Source organism: Panthera pardus, unplaced genomic scaffold (assembly GCF_024362965.1).
Source record: "Panthera pardus isolate Hobbes unplaced genomic scaffold, ASM2436296v1 HiC_scaffold_11, whole genome shotgun sequence".
NCBI lineage: Eukaryota > Metazoa > Chordata > Mammalia > Carnivora > Felidae > Panthera > Panthera pardus.
In genome coordinates, this window is record NW_026526666.1 from 99,189,089 (window position 1) to 99,216,872 (window position 27,784).

General features: G+C 47.0%; 2 protein-coding genes and 1 long non-coding RNA gene across 30 annotated transcripts in view; 2 read left to right on the forward strand and 1 right to left on the reverse strand.

Annotated features, from left to right (window-relative positions):
* The window catches only part of DFFA (DNA fragmentation factor subunit alpha), a 244,621-nt gene that overhangs the window by 54,443 nt on the left and 162,394 nt on the right, over positions 1-27,784 (forward strand). The gene's annotated exons all lie outside the window — the stretch shown is intronic.
* Positions 70-9,018, forward strand: LOC109274093 (uncharacterized). Of its 2 annotated transcripts, XR_008420881.1 has the most exons (3): positions 70-134; positions 2,750-2,942; positions 8,821-9,018. It is a non-coding gene; the product is annotated as an uncharacterized LOC109274093 (long non-coding RNA). The 2 variants fall into 2 exon arrangements; XR_008420880.1 differs by lacking the exon at positions 70-134 and having other exon boundaries at positions 2,076-2,942.
* The window catches only part of KIF1B (kinesin family member 1B), a 144,328-nt gene continuing 139,757 nt past the window's right edge, over positions 23,214-27,784 (reverse strand). For all 27 annotated transcript variants that reach the window (XM_053898983.1, XM_053898986.1, XM_053898987.1 and 24 more), the window contains one exon: positions 23,214-27,647. In XM_053898983.1, the coding sequence (XP_053754958.1) occupies positions 27,605-27,647 (43 nt within the window). In that variant the 3' untranslated portion in view covers positions 23,214-27,604. The remainder of the gene's footprint in view (positions 27,648-27,784) is intronic.

Here is a 27,784-nt window from a genome sequence, read left to right on the forward strand (position 1 = left end):
CGCCATTGGCCCTTCCCGGCGCCTGTTAGACCACCTGAGGCAAACAGGCCCGCCCACTTCTGGAGCCGGCTCAGGAGAGCGCAGAGCACATCGATGGCGACGCCAAAGAGAAGGGGCGGGGTCGCCGGGGACTGGTACGAGCGCGCTGGGCGAGAGGCTCTGGGCGCCGGGACAGCAGGCTGGGCGCGGCGCGGGCATAAGTGGAGGGGGGGTGGGGGGCGCCTGGGACAGGCACAGGGAACCGAGCAGGGGGCGTCCGGGACTAGCACAAGGGGCCGGGAGGGGCGCAGGCACGAGTGGAGGGGTGCGGGGCACCTGAGACAGGCACTGGGGGCAGGGGGCGGGGGCACAAGTGAAGGCGGCGGGGGACGCGAGCTGGCGGGCGCAAGGGACAGCGGAGCTGGCAGGGCGGGGGACGCCTGGGACTGGCACAGGGGGTGGGGCGAGGCGGGGGGCTCCGGGACAGGCACTAGCGACTTGGGGGGGGGGGGGCGCAAGCCGGAAGGCCCCGGGACCGAGGAGGGTGTCGGGCGCGCGGCGGGGTCGCCGGGGCTGGCGGAGGGGCGGCGGCGGGCGGCCCCACCCGGACCCCAGAGCAGAGGACGCTCGGGGCCGGGGCTCCGCTCGGCGGGAAGGGTGGCGGCTCACGTCGGGCCGTGCATTCCAGGGTCCCAGGCACTCGGACGCCTGTTGTCCGAGTGCCCCTCGCCCCTCCCATCGCGGCCGCGCACTGTGGGGTTCAACCCCGTCGGGGACCGAGGCTCGTTGCGGCCTGTGGGAGTAACGGGTGCCAGGAAATGTGGGACCCCACCCACGACCCTGCGCGGGGAGCGCGCAGCCCCAGTTGCAGGAAAAGCAGCGGGCGCAGAGCAGGCTGGGAACGAACTTGTTGCGGGGGTGAAGGAGGTCGCGTCGTTGAACTTCCCGAACCCGCTGAGGAGCTGGAGGTGCCCCGCAGGCCTTCTCAGAAGTGCCCGGGTGCTCCAGGCATCTTCCTCTCCCAGCACTGAACCCTCCCGCCTCCTACAGCAGATGCTGCTGAACCAGGCTTGGCGCCTCCAGCACATTTAAGATTTTTTGTGTTTCCATGAATCCTTCAGGTCATCTCACGTGTACCTTGCACACAGTAAGTGCTCACCCGATAGAAAAGTCACACAGCTGGTTAGTGGGTAGTTAGTGACCCAGTTGTGACTGATTCAAGGCCAAGGCTAGTTCCATCACACCAAGTGCACAGATTTGTAATACAGATTTCGACAGGTACAATAATTTCCATGCGAGCTTGTGTCCCACCCACTATGGTAGTTTTTTTCCTGTTGGAAGTTGGGTATGAATAAATCATAGTAGCAGTATTTTTTAATGCAATGGAATCTCTGAAAATTTTAAAACTCACAATCTACTTTATCTTCTATGTAAATATTTATCTGTATGGTTTTCTTCACTAAAGGCATTCTTTCTATGAATTTGTTCTTTTTCTTGAGTCGCTTCCATATTTGCCTGTTTTGTACCAGTCAGGGCTTACACGCCCGAAAAGTCCAATTTTCTTTTGTATACTCTCCCTTGAGCAAGGTGTTCATGGATTCTGAGGTTGACTCACTGTACAATGTCCAGGTGGGGCCAAGGTTAGAACAGCACTTCCTCCTGAGGAAGAGAAATCCCTGTCCCCTGAGGCCCTTTCCTTCTTTCCTTCTTGCTTTTCCTGGGTACAGAAATAGACAACTGTAGGCAAGCCCAGAGTTTATTTTATTTTTTGGTTCAACATTAGTAATTAAAAAAAAAAGAAACCTCCAGTACAGTTAACATACTTTGTTGTTAATAGTTTCACGTATACAATGTAGTGATTCAACAATTTTGTACATTACTCAGTGCTCATCACAATAAGTGTACCCTTTAAAAAAAATAATAATCGGTTAAGCGTCCAACTTCGACTCAGGTCATGATCTCACAGTTCATGGGTTTGAGCCCCGCATCGGGCTCTGTGCTGACAGCTGGGAGCCTGGATCCTGCTTCAGATTCTGTGCCTCCTTCTCTCTCTGTCCCTCCCCTGCTCACACTCTCTCTCTCGCAAAAATAAAATAAACATTAAAAAAAAAATCTCTACCTGCAAATTGAGGCTCAAATTCATGACCCCAAGATCAAGAGTCGCATGTTCTACCGACTGAGCCAGCCAGGTGCCCCACAATAAGCGTACTACTCTCCTAGTCTTCTTCTATTTCACCCATCCCCACCCCCACTTCCCCTCTGCTACCCATCAGTTTGTTCTCTGTAGTTGAGTCTCTGTTTTTCTTTGTTGAATTCCACGTACGAGTAAAATCCTGTGGTATTTGCCTTTCTCGGACTTCACTTCTTTCACTTAGCATAATACACCCTAGTTCCATCCATGTTGCAAATGGGAAGATTTCATTCTTGTTTATGGCTCAATAGTATTCCAGTGTATATATACCACTCCTTTATCCATTCATCAGTCGACGGACATTAGGGAGGCTTCTGTAATTTGGCCATTGTAGATCACGCCACAATAAACACAGGGGTGCCTCTATCTTTTCGAATTAGCGTTTTCTTATTCTTGGGGTAAATACCCAGAAGTGGAATTACTGGGTCATAGGGTAGTTCTATTTTTAATTTTTTGAGGCACCTCCATACGGTTTTCCACTGCGGCCGCACCGGTTAGCATTCCCGCCACAGGGCACCAGGGTTCCCCTTTCTCCACTTCCTCACCAACACCTGTTGTTCCTTCTGTTTTTAATTTCAGCCAGGAAAGCCCAGAATTTATCTTAAAGCTACAAGCAAGGTGCCTGGCTGCCCTCAACACTTCCCTGAAGGGGGAAGGAAGTGACTATGGAAATGGCGGAGCCAAGCAAAACCAGGGAGGGCAGACCTTCCGTCACTGGTCACCGTTGAGGCAAAAGCCCTACGCGGCCTGAGCCCCGGCCCTGCCCAAACAGGTGACAGTACTTTTGGAGGAACCAGGCTGGTAGGAATCGTGGGGCTCTCCCAACCGAGTGTCTCCGCCCTCCAGTGTGCGAGGCGGCTTGTTAAATGTGAATTCGGATACCACAGATCTGGGGGACGCCGGGCAGTGTGCATTTTATCCCTCCAGTGGGTTCTGACTGCAGGTGGCGCACGGGCCACCTTTTGAAACGGTTCTCAAAGGGTGGTCTAGGACCCCTGATACTTCATACCCTTTCAGGGTCCCTCATACCCTTTCAGGGAGAAGTGGGGACAAAACCTTTCTCCGTAGCACCAGTAGGATCGGATTTGTCTTTTTCATCTTCATTCTCTTACGAGTGTCCAGTGGCGTTTTCCAGAGGCTCTGTGACATGTGCTCTGGAAGAGGTTACATGTAGAAGCAAATGAGAGAATCCGGCGGTCTTAAACTGTAGTGAGCTTGACGTTAGAGAGATTTGCAAAACTGCCAGGCAGTAACACAGATCACGGAGTTTCCTTTTGTTTTGGGAACCTGTTATTAAAAACTGGTATTGATTTTTTAAAAAAACGGTAAATATTGGGCTGCCTACGTGGCTCAGTCGGTTAGGCGTCTGACTCTTGATTTCGGCCCAGGTCATGGTCTGATGGCTGTGAGCCCCGTGTCGGGCTCTGTGCTGACAGTGTGGAGCCTACGTGGGATTCTCTCTCTCTCCCTCTCTCACTGCCCCTCCCTTGTCTTCTCTCAAAATAAGTAAGCTTCAAAGTCAATGAATTGGTAAATATTGATAAAACTCACATAAACAGAAGCTCTTTGTATCATCGGTCATTTTTAGGAATGTAAAGGGGTCTGAGACCGTTGGTTTGTGAACCACTCATCTAAACCAACCCCCGTTTTAGAGATGAGGAAATTGGGGCTCAGGGAAGCGGAACTTGCTTGATCAGAGACGTACACTAGAACTGCCCCTCTGGGGACAGATCAGATGCTCTCCAGGGTCCCTCTCAATAGAACCTGGGGTCCAGACACAGACCCAGTGGTAGGACAGCACGTTATCACAGAAGTCAGATCAGATGGCTCCTCAAATGACGTGGAACGTCTTTCTCGGCAGCTGCTTGATAGAGACAGGGAGGAATGGGTTTGGGGGTCACGCTGCCCTTAGCCTGCTCCGATTCCACTTCTTTCTAGCTGTGCAGAATGGAGCAAGTTATCAAGTCTCAGGAGTTTCCTCGTGTGTATATAAGGAGCGACAAAACCACAGAGGGTAGCTCTAGGGTGAAATGACTCAAACCAGGGCTTGTGTCTGGACTGAGTGCCCATATGCCAGCTTCTGTCTTTTTTTACAGAAAGGACATAGAGAGGAGAGATATAAACTGTAGTGGAGAATAGGACTAAAAGAGAACATATCAGGGGTGCCTGGGTGACTCAGGTGAACATCTAGACTCTTGACTTCAGCTCAGGTCATGATCTCATGGTTCGTGAGTTCAAGCCCTGCGTGGGGCTCTGCACTGACAGCACAGAGCCTGTTTGGGATTCTGTCTCTCTCTCTTAATAAGTAAATAAGTAAGGAAGTAAATAAATAAACAGACAAACATTAAAAAAAAAAAAACCCACGGGGTGTTTGGGTGGCTCAGTCGGTTGGGCGTCTGACTTCAGCTCGGGTCATGATCTCACCATTCCCGAGTTTGGGCCCCGCGTCGGGCTCTGTGCTGACAGCTCAGAGCCTGGAGCCTTCCGATTCTGTGCCTCCCTCTCTCTCTGGCCCTCCCCTGCTCGTGCTCTGTCTCTCTCGCTCTCAAAAATAAATAAACATAAACCAACAAAAACCAAAAACACCCACATTTCTTCAGGCTTCCTGGTGCAGTCTTCTGGGAATAGAGGCAAAAAAGCAACTTTGCAGCTTGCTGCACAGCTTCTGAGTGGTTCCTAGAGTTCTAACTCAGCTGGCGATAAAATGCCCCACTATTTGAATTGCTTGCTATGAAACTTCCCATTTGACAATGACATACCCATGACTCTCACAATCTCCGTCTTCCTGATCCAAATGCTTATCACCCCAAGCATCCTGTCTTCTTCCCCACAGTCACCACCTCTGTCCTACATCCCTTCTGGGTGCCCTAAGCAAGGTGCACGAGCATGGATGCCACGTCAGTCTTGCTCCCAAGTTTGTCTATCACCTTCCTGTGCCTTATACTTAATAGACGGCCACCAACTGTTGCTGTCAAATGTCTGGTTTACAGTTGTGTTTTTAAATTTTTATTTATTTTTTAAATGTTTATTTTTTAAAATTTTTATACGTTTATTTTTGATAGAGACAGAGCACAAGTGGGGGAAGGGCAGAGACAGAGAGGGAGACACAGAACCCGCAGCAGGCTTCCAGGCTCCGAGCTGTCAGCACAGAGCCCGACGCAGGGCTCGAACTCACAAACCACAAGATCATGACCTGAGCTGAAGTCGGACGCTTAAGTGGCGCCGACTGAGCCACCCAGGCGCCCCTAAATGTTTATTTTTGAGAGAACACAAGGTGGGGAGGGGCAGAGTAAGTGGGGACAGAGGATTCGAAGCGGGCTCTATGCCGACAGCAGCAAGCCCGTTGTGGGGCTTGAACTCCCGAACCGTGAGATCATGACCTGGGCCGACACTGGACGCTCGACCGACGGAGCCACCCAGGCACCCCGCTTAGCATGTTTTTGAGGCTTGCCCGTGTTGCGGCATGTATGAACGGTGTGCTCCTTTTTACTGCCGAGTGGTATTCCTCTGCGTGTAATTTGTTTATCCACGTAATTTGTTTATCTGGTGGTGGACATTTGGATTATTTCTAAGTTGGACCATACATAAAGAACAAATCTTGTTTTGAACATTCACGTACCAAGTGTGGGGGCATGGTTTCATTTTTCTCGGGTAGACACGTTGGAGAAGAAGTGCTGGCTCATTTGGTGCATGTTTAACTTCTGAAGAGCTGCTAAGTTACTTCCAAAGTGGCCGCACCATCGTGCATTCCCACAAGCACTGTGTGAGGGTTCCCGTTCCCCCACATCCTCACCAACATTTGATTCTGTCTTTGTGATGACGGCCATCCTAGTGGGTGTGAAATGGTATCATCTCATTGTGGTTTTAATGTGCATCTCCCTAATGGCTAATAATGATGAGCATATTTTCAAGGGCTTATTAGCTATTCACATATATTTTATCCGGTGAGATATCCATTCAGATCTTTTCTTTGTACATTTTTAATAAGTTCAAGAATCGATTTATTTAAAAAGTTGCAGATAGTTCAGAGAGTAACCTTAGTTTCCCCCTACGGCTAACATCTTAACGTGACGGTGGCGTATTTGTCACAACTGACAAACCAACACTGGCATTAATACTGTGACCTGAACTCCAGACTTCATCAGAGTTGCATTTTCCGGGGCGCCTGGGTGGCTCAGTCCATTAAGTGTCAGACTTCGGCTCCGGTCATGATCTCACGGTTGGTGAGTTCGAGTCCCGTGTCGGGCTCTGTGCTGACATCTTGGAGCCTGGAGCCTGCTTCCGATTCTGTGCCTCCCTCTCTTTCTGCCCCTCCTCTGCTTGCACTCTGTCTCTCTTTCTCTCAAAAAGAAACATTAAAATAAATTTTTTAAAAAGAGAGAATTACATTTTCCACAAATATACTTTTCCTGTTTGGGGGCCTATCCAGAATACATTACATTTTGTCATTACATCTTCTTAGTTTCCTCTGGTCTGTGGCAATTTCTTGGTCTTATTTTTAATAACCTTTGATTTTTTTTTTTTAAAGATTATATTCTTAAGCAATCTCTATACCCATCGTGAGGCTTGAACTCACAACCCCGAGATCAAGAGTCACATGTTCCACTGATTTAGCCAGCCAGGCACCCCTCACGACCTTCAATTTTGAGGAATGCTGGTTGGGGATCTTATAGAATGTCCTTCAATTTGGATTGAAATTTTTTTTTTTCTCTTGGTTATACAGGGGTTGTGGATTTTGTGGAAGAATACCATGGAAGTAAAGTGCCATTCTCTTGACATCATAACAGAGGGTCACGCTATCAACAGGGATGATATTAGTCTCAACCACTAGACAAGGCAGTGTTTATCGAGCCTCACCACTATAAAGTTCTTCCTTTACTCCTTTCCATGTTCTATTCTTTGGAACCCATTCGCTAAGTACAGCCCACTTTTGCCTGTTTGTTTTTTAAATAGCATTGTTTGTCTTACTGAGTTTTAAAAGTTTTTGTGTATCCTAAATAAAAGTTATTTATTACATATACAACCAGCAAATATTTTCTCCCAGTTTGGGGCTTGTCTTTTCATTTTCTCAATGGTGTCTCCTGAAGAGGAAACTTTTAATTTTTTTTTTTTAATATTTATTTTTGAAAGACAGAGAGACGGAGTACAAGCAGGGGAGAGGCATCATGAGAGAGGGAGACACTGAATCCAAAGCAGGCTCCAGGCTGTCAGCACAGAGCCCGACGCGGGGCTCGAACTCACAGACCATGAGATCATGACCTGAGCCAAAGTCAGATGCTTAACCGACTGAGCCACTCAGGCGCCCCAGCTGGTGACATATCTAAAAAACCTTTGCCAAACCCAAAATCGCAAAGACTTTCTCCTATGTTTTCTTCCAGAATTCTTAGGGTTTTAGCTCTTACATGTAGATCCATGATCCATTTTGAGTTAATTTTTGTATAACATGTAAGGTAGGGGTCTAAGTCCATATTTTTGCATATGGACATCCAATTGTTCAAGCAACATTTGTTGGAAAGACCCCACTGAATTGCCTTGGCATCCTGGTAAAAAATCAGTCGACCTCAAATATGAACTATATATCTGGATTTTCCATTTTGTTCCATTGATTTTATGCTAGTACCACACTGTCTTCTTGATTACTGTAGCTTTATAGTAAGTTTTAAAATCAGGTAAATTCTTCGACTTAGTTTTTCTTTTCAAAAATTTCCTTTTTTGGCTATTGTAGGTCCTTTGCCATTTCCATACAAATCTTAGGATAAGCTTGTCAATTTCTACAGAAAAGCACCCTGGGATTTTATCGGGAGTGCACTGAGTCTATAGATTAATTTGGGGAGAATGGCCATCTTCTTTTTTTTTTTTTTTTAATTTACATCCAAATTAGTTAGCATATAGTGCAACAGTGATTTCAATAGATTCCTTAATGCCCCTTACCTATTTAGCCCATCCCCCCTTCCACAACCCCTCCAGTAACCCTCAGTTTGTTCTCCATATTTAAGAGTCTCTTATGTTTTGTCCCCCTCCCTGTTTCTATATTGTTTTTGTTTCCCTTCCCTTATGTTCATCTGTTTTGTCTCTTAAAGTCCTCATATGAGTGAAGTCATATGGTATTTGTCGTTCTATGACTAATTTCGCTTAGCATAATACCCTCCAGTTCCATCCACATGGTTATAAATGGCAAGGTTTCATTCTTTTTCATTGCTGAGTAGTATTCCATTGTGTATATATATATATACCGCATCTTCTTTCTCCATTCATCCATCGATGGACATTTGGGCTCTTTCCATCCTTTGGCTATTGTTGATAGTGCTGCTATAAACATGGGGGTGCATGTGTCCCTTCGAAACAGCACACCTGTATCCCATGGATAAATGCCTAGTAGTGCAATTGCTGGGTCGTAGGGTAGTTCTGTTTTTAATTTTTTGAGGAACCTCCATACTGTTTTCCAGAGTGGCTGCACCAGCTTGCATTCCCAGAGAATGGCCATCTTAATAATATTGAGTCTTCCAACCCGTGAACAGGTTATAATGTTTCCATCTATTTAGATCTTCAGCAGTGTTCAGTGGTTTGAGTGTACAGGCTTTGCACTTTTGTTAACTAAATTCCAAATGCTCCTTTGGGTATTGTTCTGAACGGAATTTTCCTATTTTCAGTTTCAGATTGTTCATTGTTGGTGCATAGAAACACACCTAATTTTTTTTGTTGATCTTCATCCTGACAACTTACCATCTGTGATCATGTTATCTGCGAATAAACACAATTTTACTTCTTCCTTTCCAATCTGAACACCTTCTATTTTTGTTGCCATTTGCACTGAAGGCCACCTAGAGTGTGATGTTGAAGTGGTAAGAGGAGATCTATTTGCCTTGTTCCCAACCTTAGGGGGAAAGCATCAGTTTTTCACTACTGAGTATGACGCTCGTTTTAGGGTTTTCATAGATGCCTTTCGTTATGTTGAGAAATTTCACTTCACTTTGTTGAGAATTTTTATCATGAATTTTCAATTGCCTATTTCTCCTTTCATGTCTTTGACTCATGTCATTACCACCCTGATGCTAGATGCATATACATTTATAATGGTTATATCTTCCTGGTGTATTGATATCTTACCGTCATGAAATGTTCCTCTTTGGATCTGTTAAATAACAAAAATTCAATCAAGTAATTCTGTTTCTTTATTTAGATTTTATTTGTTTGTGTAACTACTTATTTATTTATTTAAAAAGTAATCTCTGTGCCTAACGTAGGGCTCGAACTCACAATCCTGAGATCAAGAGTCTCATGCTCCACCAACTGAGCCGGACAGGGCACCCCCAACTAAGGACATTTTAAAGACTTTATTGTATTGTATTGTATTTATTTATTTTACTTTATTTATGCATGAATCAGTCAGCATCCTGTCTAGCAAGTAGAAGGGAGCTCCAAAGGGCCTACAGAAAAGGAAAGCCTTTTTATTTTATTAAAAAAAAATTTTTTTTAATGTTTGAAGGAGAGAGAGAGCATGAGCGAGGGAGGGGCAGGGAGAGAGGGAGACACAGAATCCGAAGCAGGCTCCAGGCTCCGAGCTGTCAGCACAGAGTCCGACACAAAGCTTGCTTGAACCCACTAACTGTGAGATCATGACCTGAGCCGAAGTCGGACGCCCAACCGACTGAGCCACCCAGGCGAGAAAAGAAAAGGCTTTTAAAATTAGGGAGTGGGGGAAAAGAGGGCATTTTATTAGCAAAGAATCCATTGTTTCAGGCAAGGTTGTCCTCCTAAGAGGACCAGAAGGGTGTATCAGTAAACTTCCTAATACTGACTAGGAAATTCCCATGTTAAATGTGACAAATCTGGTGGGTTGAAACTGCGGTGAGATTAGGTATTAAGTTTTACAGACTTGGGGCCTCAGCCCAAGTGACACCACTTTGGACCCATGGTTTCTCCCTAACAATTCCCTCTTTTGATCAGACTCTCAGCTCAGCTGAGAGATGGGATCCTTAGCTACAGCTCTTATTTCTCAAAGCTTCTGTTGCTCCTTTGCATGGTGTTCCCAGGTCACGACGGTTTTCCTTAATCTCTGTGATCGCCACAGTTATAGCTTCGGGTTCACAATTTTTTTTTTTTTTTAATAAAAAACAGATTTTATTTTATTTTATTTTTTATTTTTTAAACATGAGATTTATTGTCAAATTGGTTCACAATTTTTAGATTGGTTGTCTTCTTTATTCCTTTCGTGACGCTCCGAGTCTCAGGGAAATCATTTGCTGTGGGTTAGCAGCTGCAAAAATGCATTTAAAGCTTTTGAGAGCATTTAACATACCAGGGAGATTCTTATGATTACTACAAATAGGGCAATTTCCAACGTTTGGAGTACACCTCGAAGCCGTGGTCCCCGAGACCCAAACCAAAAACCAAGTAAGTCAGAGAAAGACCCTGCTGAAGGAGCCGCTCTTTCGGTCAAGTGGCTTGCTCGGTGATCATGTAATCGGGGTTCAACTTCCCCAGAAGTGTTCATCCAGGTGCAGAAGATGGTGTTGGCCAGATACCTCCTTGCTCAGCTAGAAGAGAGTCAAGGGCTCTCTTATTATCAAGAACTACTTTGGCCAAAGATAAAAACAGAGAGAGAGGCAAAGCATAAGAGACTCTTTAATACAGAGAATAACCTGAGGGCTGGGGGTGGGGTGTTGGGTGTTGGGGATTGGCTAAATGGGTGATGGGCATTAAAGAGGTCACTTGTTGGGATGAGCACTGGGTACTGTATGTAAGTCACGAATCATTGGGTTCTACTCCTGAAACCAATACTACACTATATGTTAACTAACTTGAATTTAAGTAAAATAAATAAATATGGTATTTAAAAAAAAAAAGAACTACTTTGGCCAGAAAGTCCTAGAGGATTTCTGTTGGGTAGCTATTGAACTTCAGCCCCAGATTTTGCAATAATTTTAAGAGTTGAGGAATTCCTGTAGCCTCAGTTACCTGTATCCCTAACCAGGGAAGCAGGCTCAGGCCAAAAGGAGTGAATCCTGAATCACAGGGGCCTCCTGGTGGGTCATTTTTGACACACGATGTAAATTTAGGGGAGTTGACCAATGAGACGTCTTATTGTGCTTGTGATAAGTTAGGAGCATGGTTTGATTTTCTCTGAGCCTGAAATAAAAGCTTGCTCTGAACTTCCGGGTTACCCCAGACATAGAGATGAGGGCATTCTCTTTCCAGGACAATGTCAGAGTAAAAGAAAGGAAAAGAAGGAGAACGTTCTCACGTTTAAAGTGAGAAGCCTTGATCCGCTGTCTTGGGCAGAACGAGTCTACTGTGGCACCGGCCACTTGTCTTCTTTGCCCTTTGACTCGAGGTCTCCAGAGTCTGTGCAGGACCAGGTATCAGGGGATGCCTTTTTCAGCCGTGGGAGGTGTACCCGAGGCTTAATACCCTCTGGTTTTGCAGCAGCGTCCATGGTCGGGGCACTTGGTGAGGTCTCTTCCAATGGGGCTCGAGAGCTGTCTTCCACGGCTCGCGTTTCCAGAATACCCACTCATCAGGCTCTAGACTGTGACCCACAGGATCCTCTGAATTGGGATCTGGGAAGGCTTTGGTGATAGGCTTGAGTATAAGACAGTAGAGACTGATACTAGCATGCAGACGGTTGTACAGTGATAGGATTTCAAGAAGTTGACAAGGTTTTCCTTACGGTTCATATGATCTGCCCAGTGAACTGGGTGCCTTGATCACTGGAGATTATAGAAGATATACCCCAAGTGAAAAACGCATTTTTGAACACATTTTGAGCACATGTTCTTTGCCACTGTGAGGGCATCGGCAATGCGGCAGGGAAAGGCTTTAACCCATCTGGGAAACCAGAGCAGATTGGTAACTCATAGTAGGTGGAAACTGAATGAAGGTCAGGTGCAGGTGTTCAAAGTGTCCAGAGGGAGAAGGCCTGAGGCCTCTGGGAACACAGACTGTTTTTGTCTTTCCACCAATGTCTATCTATAATTTGAGTCATTTTATTTTATTTTTAAGTTTATTTTGAGAGAGAGAGCGAGAGAGAGCGAGCGAGTGCACACGAGCAGGGGAGGAGCGGAGAAAGAGAATCCCAAACTGACTTCTTACTGTCAGCACAGAGCCTGACACAGTGCTCTAACTTTATGAGACATCAAAAAGTCCTTCATTCTCCCAAGCTATTTAAAAAAATGAAGACACATTTTGTGTTAAGACATCCCGTCAACCTATTTGACTTTAAGTAAACCCAGGCAGAATAAAAGTTTTAATTTTAATGCTGATAACTAGAGACAGGTCTGTTTTAATTAAACCAACAACTGAGTATTTTCCCAGATTACGTGAACCCGAAAAAACATTTGGATTGACTTCCATCTGTCTGAGAGTTTTAGAATGCCGAATCCTTGCAGGCACTCGTCCAACTAGAGCTCTTTGACAAATTAATTTTAGCAATACTACCGGAGGTAGAAAAATCTCACATTTGTAATATGAATAGGTATGGACACACACACACACACACATACACACGCAGATGCAAGGACCCTATAGTTACTAATATTTGTGGAGAAGATTTTTAAGATTTGTATTTGTTCCTGGAATTGATTTTAAGGAAGAGGTGCTAAAGTTTGGGTACAAGAGCCGTTTTAGCAGTTTGTATTTTTAAAAGGCCTCCCCCACCCTCTTTTTTTTTTTTTTCTTCAGTCTCAGGTGATTGTGGGCTGTGTTTACATTTCAAAGTCCTGATGAGATGTGTCGCTTTAAGGGACAGAGAAAGAATGCAAGTTCCTCCAGAAGGACTTTGGTTTCCTAAAGCCGATAGTTTTACAACCTGTTTAAGATAATGAGGGGAAGTTTGGGGACTGGAAAAGGAATAGGTGAACTTTGAATTGCCTCTAGTTTTGTAAAGATTTGTAAGATAAGGACAGTTGCTTTCGTTCCTCAAATAATTGGGTCGTAACTTAAATGATATCACCGGTTGATCCACCAACCCAAGTACACTATTCTCAATTTGCTTTTTTCCCTCTGGGTACATAGTTCTAATTTTAAATATTTCTGGAAATACCAAATAATCCCCCTTTTGGTGCAAGACGGTCCACAAAGAGGGTGCAAAGGATATTAATGGCCCAAGATGCAGAGTTACTCCCAATGAGAGCCAAAACACAGAAACACAACCCCAAAGTCTCAGGCAGGCAGAAAGCCAAGCCCAGCTCTGGGGAGAGGAGAGGAGCAGGAAGGCAGCTGGGACACAAAGGATCAATAACCAGTGGGTCTGGATTTGGAAAGGAAGGGACAACGTGACAACCAGACATTAGAGACAGATTCAGAAGAGGTGATTCTGGTAAGAATTTCCACCCTCTGTTGGCTTCTGCCAGTTCTTCCAGGATCCCGTCTGCGGGTTCTGCTATCACCATAGCTTCCCCTTGGCTGTTTACCAGAAAATCTTTCAGTTTCATCAACTCTGGTAGGGGCCCATATGGCAGCCCATCTTGGAAGGCAGATGTGGGGGTGTCTGTAAGGCCATTAACTTGGACGACTTTTGTTTACAGTTCTGTAGTCCTTTCCAAGTGGGGAAACACTTCAGACAGAGGGTTGGTTACTACACTGGCCCTGAGCAGGAAGTTGTGTCAGTCTTCAGGCTTTTGTTTTAGGTGCCTCTTACATTTATAATTTTTCATTAGCTGTTAATGAAACTAATTTGGAATCTTGAAACCTTTTGGAGGCTTTGTTTGCTAGTTAAAACAGGTATCCTATTTGGTTTAATTTTGGAATTTCTGTTTTCAAGGGTACTTCTTTTCTTTCTTCTTTCTTTCTTTCTTTCTTTCTCTTTCTTTCTTCTTTCTTTCCTTCTTTCTTTCTTTCTTTTTTTTTTTTTTCTTAAGTAGGCTTCACCTCCAGCACAGAGCCCAATGCGGGACTTGAACTCATGACCCTGAGATCAAGACCTGAGCTGAGATCAAGATTGGACGCTTAACTGACTGAGTTACTCAGGTGGCCCTCAATAGTGGCTCAGTAGGACCCTAGCTGCAAATGGAGTTAACTCTCCCATTTTTGTACAGCCATATCCAGCCACAAATTGGGGGCAACCCCACTTTTCTCTGGTCTTATTTTGGGGCCTCCAGCCTGAAGGTTACCAAGCCAAATTCCTCAGGACACAAAACAAGCACAGTAAGATTCTGCTGTTTTTGCTAGATATCTACCACTTCTGGGACTATCGTTTTTAGACATAAAATAATCAGGTGTGCTGGAAGGTTGAACGCTTGTCTTTAGACTTGAAGAATCCCATTAGCTAAGACTTTGGGTTTCTCAGAGCCAAACTGGTACCCAAAAAAGGACATGCCGTGACATTGAGGACTGTGTGTGTTTTACGGTTTACCTTGTTGCATGAAGTTCTCTTGAGGTTGGTGGGTGACCCGACCTGTTCCGTGACCAACTTATCCTATCACAGGAGTCTTCTGGAGATGGCAAGTGCTCTAACAGTCTTTAAATGCTCAACCTGTGCCCACAGACTTTTGTGGCTTTTTGGCCTGAGATCCCCGCTAACAAGCCTTTATCTATATTAAACAAGACAAACAAATGTGCATCTTAATGCATTGGCAGCAACCAAGAGATGTTACAAGTATCCTGGCCACAAGATGGCCCTGTACGTACTACCACCAATTCCCTTGGAAACTTGCTGAGGTTTTCCATTAGGGGACTTACGATCTGAAAGGCTAGGGGCTTGCTCTAGGCAGACCCTCTGCCAGCTCAGTTGGGCTCTGGGCAAATATGGCAGGCAACTTGGGCTGCCAGCCCAAGCTGATCTGCCCTGTAAAGGAAAGCTGATTATCTCAGGAGCCCAACACAAAAAGAGCAGAGCTCAGAACCAGGAGGAATTCAACCAACAGGCAGTGAGAAAGGCAGTGAACCCAAACGGTTCACGGGTACCACATCTGTGTTTCTCATGGCTTCTGAATGCTGCTGGAAGTTTGTCTTGGATCCCACTACTGCCACCAAATCTGTTAAATAACAAAAATTCAACAAAATACATTTTAAAGATCTAATTGGCTTTCTTAATCGATTCATGAATAGGGCAGTACCTGGCTAGCAAGTAGAGAAGAGCTCCAAAGGTTACAGAAAAGGAAAGGCTTGTGAAGGTAGAGAGGAAGTGGGGAAAAAGGAAATTGTTAGCAAAGAATCTGTTGTTTTAGGCAAGGTTGCCTTCCTCAAGGGAACAGAAGGGTCCATCAGTAAATTTCCTAATGCTGACCAGGAAATTCCCATGCTGATTGGTTAAGTTACATTCCTGGGGGGTTGAAAATGCAGTTAGGTTAGGGATTGAGTGTTGGTTTTCTGACTTGGGGCCTTAATCTAAATGCCACCATTTTGGGCCTGTAGTTTTCTTTTTAACATTTCCAGTAATAGTTCTTGTCTTAAAAAGTTGGTTTTTTCTGGTGTTGCTATAGCCATTCCAGTCCTCTTGTGGATTACTATTTGCATGGCAAATATTTCCAACCTTTTACTTTCAACCTGTTTGTGTCTTTGAAACTAAAGCAACTCTAGTAGACAGCATGTTGTTGGATCCTGCTTTTTGAAAAAATTTTTAACATTTATTTTTGAGAGACAGAGTGAGACAGAGCACGAGTGGGGGAGGGATAGGGGGGTACAGAATCCAAAGCAGGCTCCAGGCTCTGAGCTGTCAGCACAGAGCCCAGTGCAGGGCTTGAACTCACAAGACCACGAGATCATGACCTGAGCTGAAGTCAGACGCTTAACCAACTGAGCCACCCAGGTGCCCTAGATCCTACTTTTAAAAATCCAGTTTGACAATCTCTGCATTTTGATTGGAATTAATTTATTCATATGTAATTATTAATATAGGTGGATATATGAATGCCACTTAGCTATTTGTTTTCTATGTCTCATGTCTTTGTTCCTCTGGTCAGCTTTTACTGCTTCTTGTGTGTGTGTGTGTATGTGTGTGTGTGTACACGTGTGTATACCACTATAATCCCTAAGTTGATTTTTAACTGTGTCTTTTTTTGAGTTATTTTCTTAGTGGTTGTCTAGAGATTACAATGTGTATCTCTAATTTATTATAGTGTACTTCAGCTTAGTACTGAAAATTCTGGTAAAATATAGCAACTTTACTATATATAGCTCCATTTCCTTATTCATCCCTTTTGCTATTACTGTCATATACATCAGTATGTCATAACCCCAATAATACATGTTATAATTGCTAGTTTAAACACTGTTTTTTAAAAAATTAAGAAAAGAGGAAAATATAAAGTGTTTTCTTTTTTGTTATGTGTTTATCATTCCAGGGATCATCACTCCTTTTGGTGAACTTCAGTTACTGTCTGTCGTTGTCTTCCATTAGCCTAAGGCCTTCCTTTAGTATTTGCGTATTTCTTCTTGTAGTATTTCCTGTAGGACAACTCTGCCAGCCCTAATTCTTTTTTTTTTTTTTCCTTTAAATCTGGGAATGTCTCTAACTTGCCCCTGTTTTTTTGAAAGATAGTTTTGCTGGGTATAAAATCCTGGCTTGCTGAGAATTCTTTGAGCACTTCAAGGACCTCATTTCAGTGGCTAGGACTTTTAGTTTCTGCTGAGTAGTTGGTTACTGTCATTCCCCTATATATGGTGAGCTGGTTTGCTCTTGCTGTTTTTAGAACTATCCCTTTGAACTGGTTTTCAATAGGTTAACTATGATGTATCTAAGCGCAGATCCCTCTGTGGTTATCCTAGAGGCCCACAGGGTTAGAACTGTAAATGAATGTCTTTCAACACATTCAGGCAGTTTTGAGCCCTTAATTTTTCACATATTTTTTCTGCCTTTTCTTTCCTCTCCTCCTAGAACCCCCATTTCACATATGCTGGTACACTCTGTCCAGATTTTTTTACTTTTACATTTTTAGTTTGGCTTCCTGATGGTTACCCTGTGTCTACCTAACTTAGCTGCCAGCTGAGGATTTGGAAGTCATGCCAGACCCACTGGAGGCCCTCGGGCCCCCACCCTCGGTGTTTCTGTATGCATCAGGAGCTGTGCTCACAGCTCTCCCAGGCCTCAACTTTGCTGTGGCTTTTGCTTGCAGCTGGGCTTCCAGAATTTCCCGTGCACATTTGCAGGTTTCTGGTAGCCAGGGACATGCTGAGCACTTACCTCGTCCTCCCTCCCATGGCACTCTCACTTTCAGAGTCTCCCCATTAAGTTTCTGGCTAGTCTGCTTCCTGCCCAATTGAGACCTCAGGCTAGCAAGCCTCGGGTTTTTCCCATTCCTCACCAGGTTTGCCACTTTTAGCTGACAAAAAACCCTACAGCTCTCCCCCTCCACCCCAAACCAAAGATGGTCAAGTATGTCCCATTCAGAGTGGAGCCCTGATCTGGTAAAACGGCTTCCCTTACCAACAGACAGACAGTGGGGATGGGGGAGAGCCCCAGGGGAGAGGGCTGCGGGCCTCCACTGCTCTTACTTGAAGAAGTTATAGTAGTTTTTCCCAAGAGTAATTGCTTTTTAATTCATCTGCCTTTGGTCAATTTCCAGAGTCTTGAAACGTTTTTAATACTTTTTCCAAGTTTTAGGCTTTTTTATGTTTTGCAGACTGCCTGTCCTCTTCACACTGGGGGAGGCTGGAGCTCCCCCCAAAGCACTGCCCTTTTGTCTGCACTGAGGGCCTTCACCTGGAGTCCACCAGGGGGCACTCAGGGGCCTGAGAGTTTCCAGACACTGATTTGGGGGCAAAGTGAAACAGACCCTGTGCCGAGGCTGCCTCCACTGGCACTCCTCTTCCGCAGGCTGCGTTCAGCACCTCAGCCTTAGAGCACAGGGGAGAGACACCAAGAAGCAGAACATTGCAGGGAGAAGCTTCAAAAAGGACGAAGGGATCAGGAACCTCCCCCAAGTCCTGTTCTTCTCCAGGGGCTAACTAGAATTTGCAGGGTCCTTTGGGGGCCTGGCTGGCTCAGTCAGTAGAGCACGTGACTACTGATCTTCGGGTTGTGAGTTTGAGCCCCATGTTGGGCAGAGTTTATTTTAAAAAGTTTTCAGGGTTCTTGACTGCAGGGGTACTGCCTCCTGTCTGTCCTGCCTCCTTCTCAGGGTGGGCAGAGCAAAGTGAGCTCATGCCTAGGAGAGTTCCTTGCAAACTTCAAATCGCTACACGGTTTTAAGATGCCATTATATGTAATGTGACAAGGAGACTCAGTGCAGGGAAAGTGGCTTTCTCAGCTAGTCAGTGGCAGAATGGAACTTAAACCCAAGTCTACTAAGAGCCCACTACTCTGTCCTCATCGGAATAGCGGGCCATAATCAGGCAGATTCACAGAGACATGTTTCCCCAGCAAAATTGGGTTTAGTTGCATATTAGAGACCTTTAGTTGACCTTAAAAGGAAAGTTAAATAGAAATTAACTTTCGGGGTCTCTGGGTGGCTCAGTCGGAAAACGTCTGACTCTTGATTTCGGCTCAGGTCATGATCCCAGGGTCATGGGATTGAGCCCCGCGTCAGGCTCCACACTTAAGGTTTTCTCTCTCTCTCCCTCTGCCCTTCTCCCCTGTGCTCTCTGTCTCTCTCTCTCTTGAAAGAAAAGAAAAGAAAAGAGAAGAGAAAAGAAAAGAAAAGAAAAGAAAAGAAAGGGAGGAAGGAAGGAAGGAAGGATGGAAGGAAGGAAGGATGGAAGGAAGAAAAAAATACATATTAACTTTCTATGACTAGTTTTGGAGAACAAATGACACTTCTGGAAATTGTACAGGTTGAATTTCCACAATGGCTCCGATCAAGAAAGCCTCGGGACCTCCACACCTTTCAGCTTTGTTGCAAGGATTTCCTCTTTCTGTGGGGCTTGGTCGCAAGGAAAGCCTACCATCAGGTTTTGTTGCAGGAACAAATTGATTGCTCTAGTCTGAGATTTGGCAAGCGAGAGAAATGCTGAGTCAATGTGACTAAACATCTGGACACACCCAAGTCACCACCGAATAGACATCATTTTAGGCAAACGTGTTTAAACACCTAATGGAACAGCCCCCCGTTCGTTTTCTTCTGTCACTGATGTTACGTGCTATGCGGCCTTCCCATTTCTTTGCTAAGGCGTGAACCAGCAAAAAATGCTGGTTCCCAGGACTGTTGGAAAACTACCACAAACTGGTTTAGAAGACACAGGTGTCCTGTCAGTCGGGTTTTCTCTTTTTTTGTAAGTGCCTGACGCTTACGCTTTGATGGCTGGGGTATCCGCTTCATAGATGGCTCTCTCAAATAAACATTTTGCCGGCCCCGCCCCTAGAGAAAGCGCCAGCCCCTCTCTCCCCTCCTGGCTCCCCAGGCTCCTCTGTTTTAGAGATCTTGGTTGGGTTAGATAACTGACCATTTGGGCTACTTGTTTTTTCTCTTCCGACTTTAAATTCCTGTTTTTGTTTTAAATTCATCAATAAAGAGTGAGCCCAGCCTAACCCTGGATCCCCTCCCGCCCTAATAAAAAGCAGAACCCCAGACCTGGTTCTCTCTCTCTCTCTCTCTAACTGTAATCTTGCCGGGTGGCCCCAGGTGTACCATGCAATTTCCAGGTCCTATAAAAATAATAAACCCTGTGTTTGGTTCTCCAGCTTCCTGACTTATTGCTGAAGGGACTCTTGCAATCATAATAACCGTGGGACTGAGACGAAGGCAAGTGTCTCCCAGAGATGAACAGAGTAAGGCCAGAGAATGCTGACCTTTAGTTTGCAGAAAATCCTCAAATGCTTGGCTTATAAGGCTTAAGAAAGTCAACTCACAGTATCATCCACCTTAACTTTTAGCCTTGCCCTAAATCCCCAAATCCCCAATCAAACCAGAGGCATGAATTCTACAAAAACAGCCCTTCTGTGCAAATCTCCCAGGGAAGAAAAACAGACTTACGTACGGGGGTGTGTAAGTTAACACACTAGTTGGGGCAGATTTGAAAATCCCCCTGCACTCACTTGCTCTAATTCCTGCGAATGAACCCAAAGGACTGGTTCACCTGCTAGGTAGAAAGAGCAAATTTAGGAAAAACCAGGAGACCACGTATTCAAAAGCCAGAGGAGCAAGCAGGTGACATACTCAGGGAAACTAAATTAAAACAGACTATGCAGAGACCAGGAGTTCCCGAGGGAAGCAAAATCTCCACAACCGACCAAAAGTGGAGGGACCAGGAACATCAGGTAGAAAAGTAATGCATTCAACGCGCACAGTTCCATGGGGCCTCCTAAGAGACACGGTGACCTTCAAGAGAGCCTACACGACCCTGGATGAGGTCTAGTTGTGGGGGACAACCAACTCTGTAAAACAAATTCCATTTCGCTGTAAAGTCCAGTGGATTTCAGGAACGCAGGGCCCGACATAACCCTGAGAGCTGACCTAACTTCTCTGACGGATGAGTCCCACGGAGACAGACCGTTGCCATCAGAAGAGGCCCCCGGGAGTGGCTGTTGCTGTCTGCTGTCCCTGGCGGCCTCCGGGAACTGTGGTGACATGGTGGCACTGCCGTAGGACTCGAGACCCAGCTCTCTGCCGTGTGCCAGGCTACGAGGCTATCGCTCTAGCAAAACTCTCCACGCTGGTCTCTTCCTGTTGCCAGGTTTCCCTTCCTGTTCGCTCATTCCAGTCTACACACACACATGCACACACACACACACACACACACACATCTGTAAAGCTTTCTCCTTTCTTTGGGGCATCTGGGTGGCTCAGTCGGTTAAGCGGCCAACTTTGGCTCAGGTCACATCTTGTGGTTCGTGGGTTCGAGCCCTGCATCAGGCTCTGTGCTGACAGCTCGGAGCCTGGAGCCTGCTTTAGATTCTGTCTCCCTCGCTCCCTGCCCCTCCCCCACTCGTGCATACTCTCTCTCAAAAATAAACTAAAAAAAAAAAGCTCTCTCCTTTCTTCAAAACACAAACCTCTCCTGGACTCCATATTCTTGTCCCTTCTCCCCTCTACAGTACAAATCTCCACAGGAATTTTCTGTACTATTTCAACGTCTTCTCCCCCACCTTTCCCCTGAACCCACCCCAGGTAGGCCTACTTGGCACCACTCAAGACGACGTCCCTCTCCTCGCCAACGACCTTTGTAGGGCGGGGGCACTTGTGACGTCTTCTCCCATGTGAAATGGGCGCCGTTACTGGAACATTCCTGCTTCTGCCAGCCCCTCACAGACCCCCAGGAGAGAGATGATAATTGTTGAGTTCGGGAAGCATGGACAGCCTGGCCGCTGCCTCCCCCCTGAGAAGACTCCCCCGCCCTCAGAGCACACGGTCTGTAGTTCCTCCTACTTCCGTGGGATTCTGTCTCTCCTTCCCTCTGCCCCTCTCCTGCTTGTGCATACGTGCATGCACTCTCTCTCAAAATAAGTAAATAAATTTAAAACCAAAAAAAAAAAAAGTAAAGAAAAGAAATGCAGAATTTCAGGCTGCACCCCAGGCCCACTCAGCCAGGATCCATGTTTTAGTGCGATCGCAGGCGAGTCTGGCGAAGTCCAAGCTCGCCGACCCTCTAGCCCTCACATTCTCTAATCGCACCTCTAATCGTCAACAAGTGCCACGTGCCTTACTCGTTTCTCGGTTGGCTCTGGAATGGGGAAACAGCGGCGGTATTCTCTGGCCCCCTCAAACTGCCTGGACCTCCCTGTTGCCGAAACCTGTGGTCGCTGCTCCGTCTGCCCTTAACCTGGCGGCTGCACCGGACACGGTTCTGCAAACACGTCCTTAACCTGGTCACCACGTGCCGCTCTCTCCCCGCGGCCGCTTCCTCGTCTTGGCCGAATCGTCCTCTTCCCCGCCCCCCGGGTCTCCTGGCCTCTCGCCTTTCTCTGTCATCCTCACGCTGACAACCCCCAAGCGTACGTCCGCGGCCCCTCCTCTGCCCTGGACCCAACGGCCTCAGCGACTGGACAGTCAGGTGGGAACGTGGGCACCTCCAAGTGAACGTGACCGAAGCCAGATCCTTAATTCGGCCCCGCCCCCCCACCGTTCTCGCAACCTTCTTCAGCTCAGGCAGTCGCCATGCCGGCTGGGCTCAGGCGCACGTCCCGAGCCACCTCAGCAAACCGTTAGGGTCTGACCACATCTCCCGCCTTCGCCGCTCCTACCTGGGTCCAGGCCGCCAGCTCCCCCGGGGAGCACCGGGGGTGACAATTTCCTATTCGGTCTCCCTTCCTCCACCGGCCCCCTAGCCGCACGCCACCCTGGCTGCTCCCCACTCAGCAGTTAGAATGGCCTTCTGGAAACAAGAAGGATCGCGTGACTCCTCTCCCCCAGCCCTTCACTGGCTTCCTAGTTCACTCGCTGGGCCCCGGCTGCTTGCTGGGGCCGCGGGTTCGGGGTGCCCCCCCCCTTAGCCCACACCAGCCTCCCTGCCGTCTTTGGAACCTGCGGGGACACACCGCTGCCCCCAGGGCTCACACGCGTGTGTGTCCCCTCATTCAGGCGTCCGCTCCAGCGTCTTGTCAGCACAGGCCTTCTCTGACCACGTGGTCCGAAAGGACGCCTCCCTCTCACCCCTCCTCACCCTCCCTCAGCTGCCATTTGCTCTGTCACTGGGCGCTCGACGTTACGCATTCCACACTCGTCACAAAGGTCCTTCCTCAAGGGTGCGGGAGTGCCAGGGCACGTTCTGTTTGCTGCTGAGTCATCACCTCCCACCACGGCATCACTGCCTTCCGCCTGAACGCTGCTTCTCCCCGCCCTGTCTGTCCGCGAACAACCAGCACAGGGGTCCCTGCTCATGCCCTGCTCCCAACGGGAATTCGTTAAATTAAGCACACGGGGTGAACAATTCACTTTCTCCCTCTAGAAAAACCACACCGCCACCGCAGAATCATTGGTAGGTATATAAACAGGAGCTTCGGGAGAACCCAGACAACACTCGGGAGGAAGGCACTTTCAGGGAAACGGCACAAAAAAATAGCACCGGGCTCTCTGATAACCCTACTTTGAACGATCCGAAAAGAACGTGTTGGTCACACCATGGTAACTTTTGGCCTAGAAAGGTCATATCTCTGCAAGTCCAGAAGAGAAATCTTAAGTAAATACCTTTCAAAGGATGCAAGAATAAATGCATGTCAGGAGCCTTCTGATGCACTGGTTGTACCTTTATTATTTTTACCTCGTTCACTAATAGTTCCGTGATGCAAGGTTACCATACACAGTTAGATAATGTCTGCATCGCACATCTAAGGCTATACAGCAAAAGAACGAGAATTAGTACAAATACAAGAACTATATTTACATTCTGTATACTCAAGCTCCAAACATCAGATCATATTTACATAATAAAACATGAAAATGAAAATCTGAAATTAATAATGTACATTGTTGCTAATGTGCTCAACTCCTTACTGGGGAGAGATCAGTTTGCAAAGTCTTGGTTCAAAAAGGCCACGTATGCTCCATGGGTTCTGTTGCAGCGCACGAGGATGGCGAGGAGAGACCCCGACAGGTGGCGCCTTGCACGCGAGCAGGCCGATGGACTCCTCGGGTGAACAGATGCCAGAATGTGCAGCCTGAAAAAAGGGAACTCGGACACACGGAGACGACACACAACAGCCAGGGTTTGGGAGGAGACCAACCTCAGCTCGGACCTTCTGAGCACAGCTTGTAACATGAAATTTGGATCAATTCTCATTCTTTCCGTTAAATGATCACAAGCTTTCCTAAGGTTTCATGGGGTTCAAATACGACTTTCATAAATGGCCTTTTGAACAACAGCAGCAGATAATCTCTCAGCTGACATTTCAATTTGCTAAGGAAGCACAAATCAATACGTTCCTGCTACATACAGTAAAGGTCTGGCCACACACGTGGGTGTATCGTCACTGGCCACAGTGGACAGCTGCAGTGCGTACGGGCCAGAGTCCTGTTTAAAATACATTCAGCAAACCTTCCACGAGCAGCAGCAGAATTAGTGTTTTCCTTTTAAGGAGCAGGTTAACAATCACATTTTAATAAGGGAACCCAAAGCAAAAACGAAGGACCCGAGTCCAAGAGACAAACGAGCGAGCCCTGATCCCGTCCTGGAGACCCGTGTGGAACACAGCACGAGGAAACGGAGAGTACCGATAGCTGCCACACACTGGGTCATCCGCTCTTTTCCAGTCCGATGTGCAATTAATTACAGCACTATAAATATACATATACCTTACAAAATTAAATATCCCTGTAAATTAGAACAAGCAGCAGGCAACAAAGTCTTTGCTTTGAAATATGTGCCAGGAGAAGTCATTTTAATTTTAGAGCCTTAAAGACCTTGCACAATGATTTTACCTTATCCCTTCATCTTAAGAGAGCTGAAAAAAAAATCCATCAAAAATATGAGTAGTTGTTTAAGTTCTATGCAGCTGAAGGGAAAAGAAAAGTAAAACAATAGTGGTCGTTTAGTGGGGGGTGGGGGGGTGGGAATCGCTTCCCTTCCCCTCACAGTGAGCGCTCGAGCACTGTAACGACGTGCTGGGATCTGGGCGCCCACCACCCAAGCTGCCAGCAGCGGCCCTTCCCCACGCCCCTGGCCGTGTGCACGGCTGGCTGGCCCTGCACTGCCTGGCCCGAGAGCTGGCTGACCCCCAGGCAGGCACAGAGGGGAGGAGGCTGTGGGTCCCGGTTTGGTGTGGGCTGTGAGGCCGAATTTTGCTTTGGCAGGAGAAAGGAGGGTGGGGAAGGAGGGGAAGAGAGGATTACTTCTAACTGGAACTCATTTCTCCTTAATTTGCATAAGAGCTTTTTCTGGGGTTTTTTTTTTTTTTTGCTTGTTTAAAAGAATGCTTTAGGGAAAAAAAACCACAAAAGAAACCCCTTACTTAAAAGGTAGTTTCCTTAAATACTAATATTAATATCATCTTAAGTATCAACTTTCCTGCCACCGTGGCTTCAGCTAAAGCCTCGTAAGTAGCTCCTGCCATAAATGCTCTCTCAGCTTCACAGGAGGGATGCACCTACCCAGAAAGAGAACATTAATCCCGAAACTGTTGCAACTCGGTCTGAAAACGGGCCGCTGGAAGAAGAGGGGCCACCAATAAGGGCTGTCCTCAGATGGAGGGAAGCACACCTGCCTGAGACCCTGCGGGCCGCGCACGTCCTGCTTCCTCAGGAGGCCCTCTTACCCGGGGGGTGTCACGAACGGTCCGGTCCTACCTGTCTTAATACCCGACACCTCCAAAGCAAAGACTTTCCAAGCCAGTTTTGTTTTGAGTTAGAAGAAAAACCGAACGTCATTTCAGTTTGTCACATGATTTTACTCTCCCTCAGCCCTCCCCACCTCCCTCTGTCACAGATCCAGGGCCCTCTGTCAGACTCTGTGACAAACAGCAGTGGCACCTGTGACTTCGCTAAAAGTCATCTTCCAATTTCATCATTTCCCTGCAACCGGATTTCATTCCAGTCCAGAAGCTGTCTCTAAGCACCGACAGGTCCTGGATTTGAGTATACACCAGAAGGGCATACCGTGCCCATTAGACGATGAAGGAACCCCTAACTACATTAAAAATCTCACACACCGCTTAGAAAACAAGTAACATCACAGTTAATGACCTATGTTTAAGGAGAGGAAAAAAGTTAAAAACCTACTGTAGAGTTTTTATTGATCACTTTTCAGCTAAGGTCACCGCCTGCGATTTCTATCCTTTCTTTTAAGCTCACCACGATTCACTTTTCCTCCCCTTGGCAAGGCAATTGTACCGAAGCTGGGAGACCTGTTCTCAGAGACGAGCCCAACCGGGAAGTCAGGAGCAAGGGTCTGTGGCCGGCGTGCTGCCCGGCTCTCGTCCACAGCACCAACCGTGCACCAGCCCCTGCCCCCGTCCTGCCTGACGCAGACAGTCGGCCGGACCCCACAGAGTCGGCAATTCACGGCTGGGGGCCCTCAGTCTCCACGAGGTGGGAGAGGGCAGTACTTTCCTGAGCGCCCGAGGGGTGGTCAGAGCTTCGCGTGAGGGAGGTAAGAAGGATGGTACAAAACACCCCAGGTCAACTGGCAAAGCAGCTGGAGTAACCCGGAGGCCTTCTCTTCCCCAGCTCGTTCCTAGAAAACGTAACTTTAACTGGCAGCGGAAAGAGAAAGAGTATCTATCTTCTTCCATGATGGCTTCTGGATGCAGACGACCCTGATCCGTCAGGGAAGGAGATGGGCAGCAGCGAGCTTCCTCCTTCCTCCTCCGGCAGTATTTCCACATCCGACAAAGATGACCAAGGAGGAGAGGCCAGGCGGAGGCAGCAGCCAACCACTGGGGCCGTGGCTCAGGCGCACCTCCTCCCTGCCCCCGGATGTCCTCTTGTTTTGTTTTAGTGGTGGGAAGGGAGTGGTTTTAATCCTGGGATCCAGAAGGCAAAGCCTGCCGTGTCTGCGTATTTATGATTACAGGGGGGAGAAGCATTACCGAAAGTATTTTCAACTTGACAAGGATCATTGAAAATGCCCAGGAGTCAGAGGGAGGCTTCGCGTCTACACTTGAAGTTACGCTTGTTCGATCAAAGGGAGCTACAAGGATCACAAGATCCCTGCTCGGCGTCACCATACTTATGATGGGAACAGTGACCCCCAGAAGGTGAGTCGCTCCCCCCTTGTGGATCATTGGTGTATGACGCTGCACTAATTCCAAACTGTACCACCGGCACTAATGCCAAGAAGAGAAATGAGAAATTCTGAGAGAAAAACAGTTCACAGGAATCCTGCTCTGAGGAACTGCTCTCATCCTACCGTCCGTCCGCCTTCATGAGCTGTTGCCAGATCCCACGGTCCTCTCAACCGTGCTGGCAATATCCTTGGCTTTTCCCTTCCCGCTGTTCCAGGCCTGCTACAAAGTCCTCCCTTCTCTCTTCCACTAAAAGAAAACCGCACAGCTACATTCTAACGAAGCTCCAATTTCAGAGAACACACCTGTGCCATTTCCAAGCTCACTACAACTTTTCCCCGAATGGAAAATGCAGGGATTAGCAACGGCAAAAGGAGAGGGAAGGGGAAAAGGTAAGTTTTTTCCTTTTAGGTTTAAAAAAATGCCAGATGTTTCCTCCCTTAGTCTCTGAAGCCACCCCCCCCAAAATTAAAGTGATATCACAAATAGAGAAAAGAAAAAAAGGTATTGTGTTGTCTTAAAAAACAGACCAAGATATCCAAAGACAGCAGTACAGACATCACAGGTGGTCATATGGGGACCCATCATACAAAAGGAAGCCAAAAGTCACGAAAAAATAATTTGGAGATTCACCGGAGCCCCTCTGGGTCGTTTGTGTTTGTTCGTTTGTTTTTCTCCCTTTTGTTAGGCCACGTGCTATTACCACGATTCTCAGCACAGGAAAAAAGAAGGATACAGAGCAACAGAGACGGGGACCAGAAGAGCGAGAAAGAGTGTTGACAGGAGGGAAAGCAGTTACGCCACAGGCTTACACACGAGAGGGGCCGTCAAGAATCACAGAGAAAAGTGAGGGGCAACACTGACTTTATCTCTCGAAGGCGAGTGAGGGCGCTCGGCAGAGTCACTTAGTACTTCGGTTCGCTCGGGCACCTGCGGGACAGTTTCGACCTACAGGTGACACAGGGAAAGGAGGTTAGAAAGCTGGATGCAGACGACCGTCTCCTCACAGGTCTCTTTCCTCTGCGGTTCCCTCCTTGAGCTTCTGCCCTCCCCTCCGGCAGCCAAGACCCAGGTCTCCAGACTCC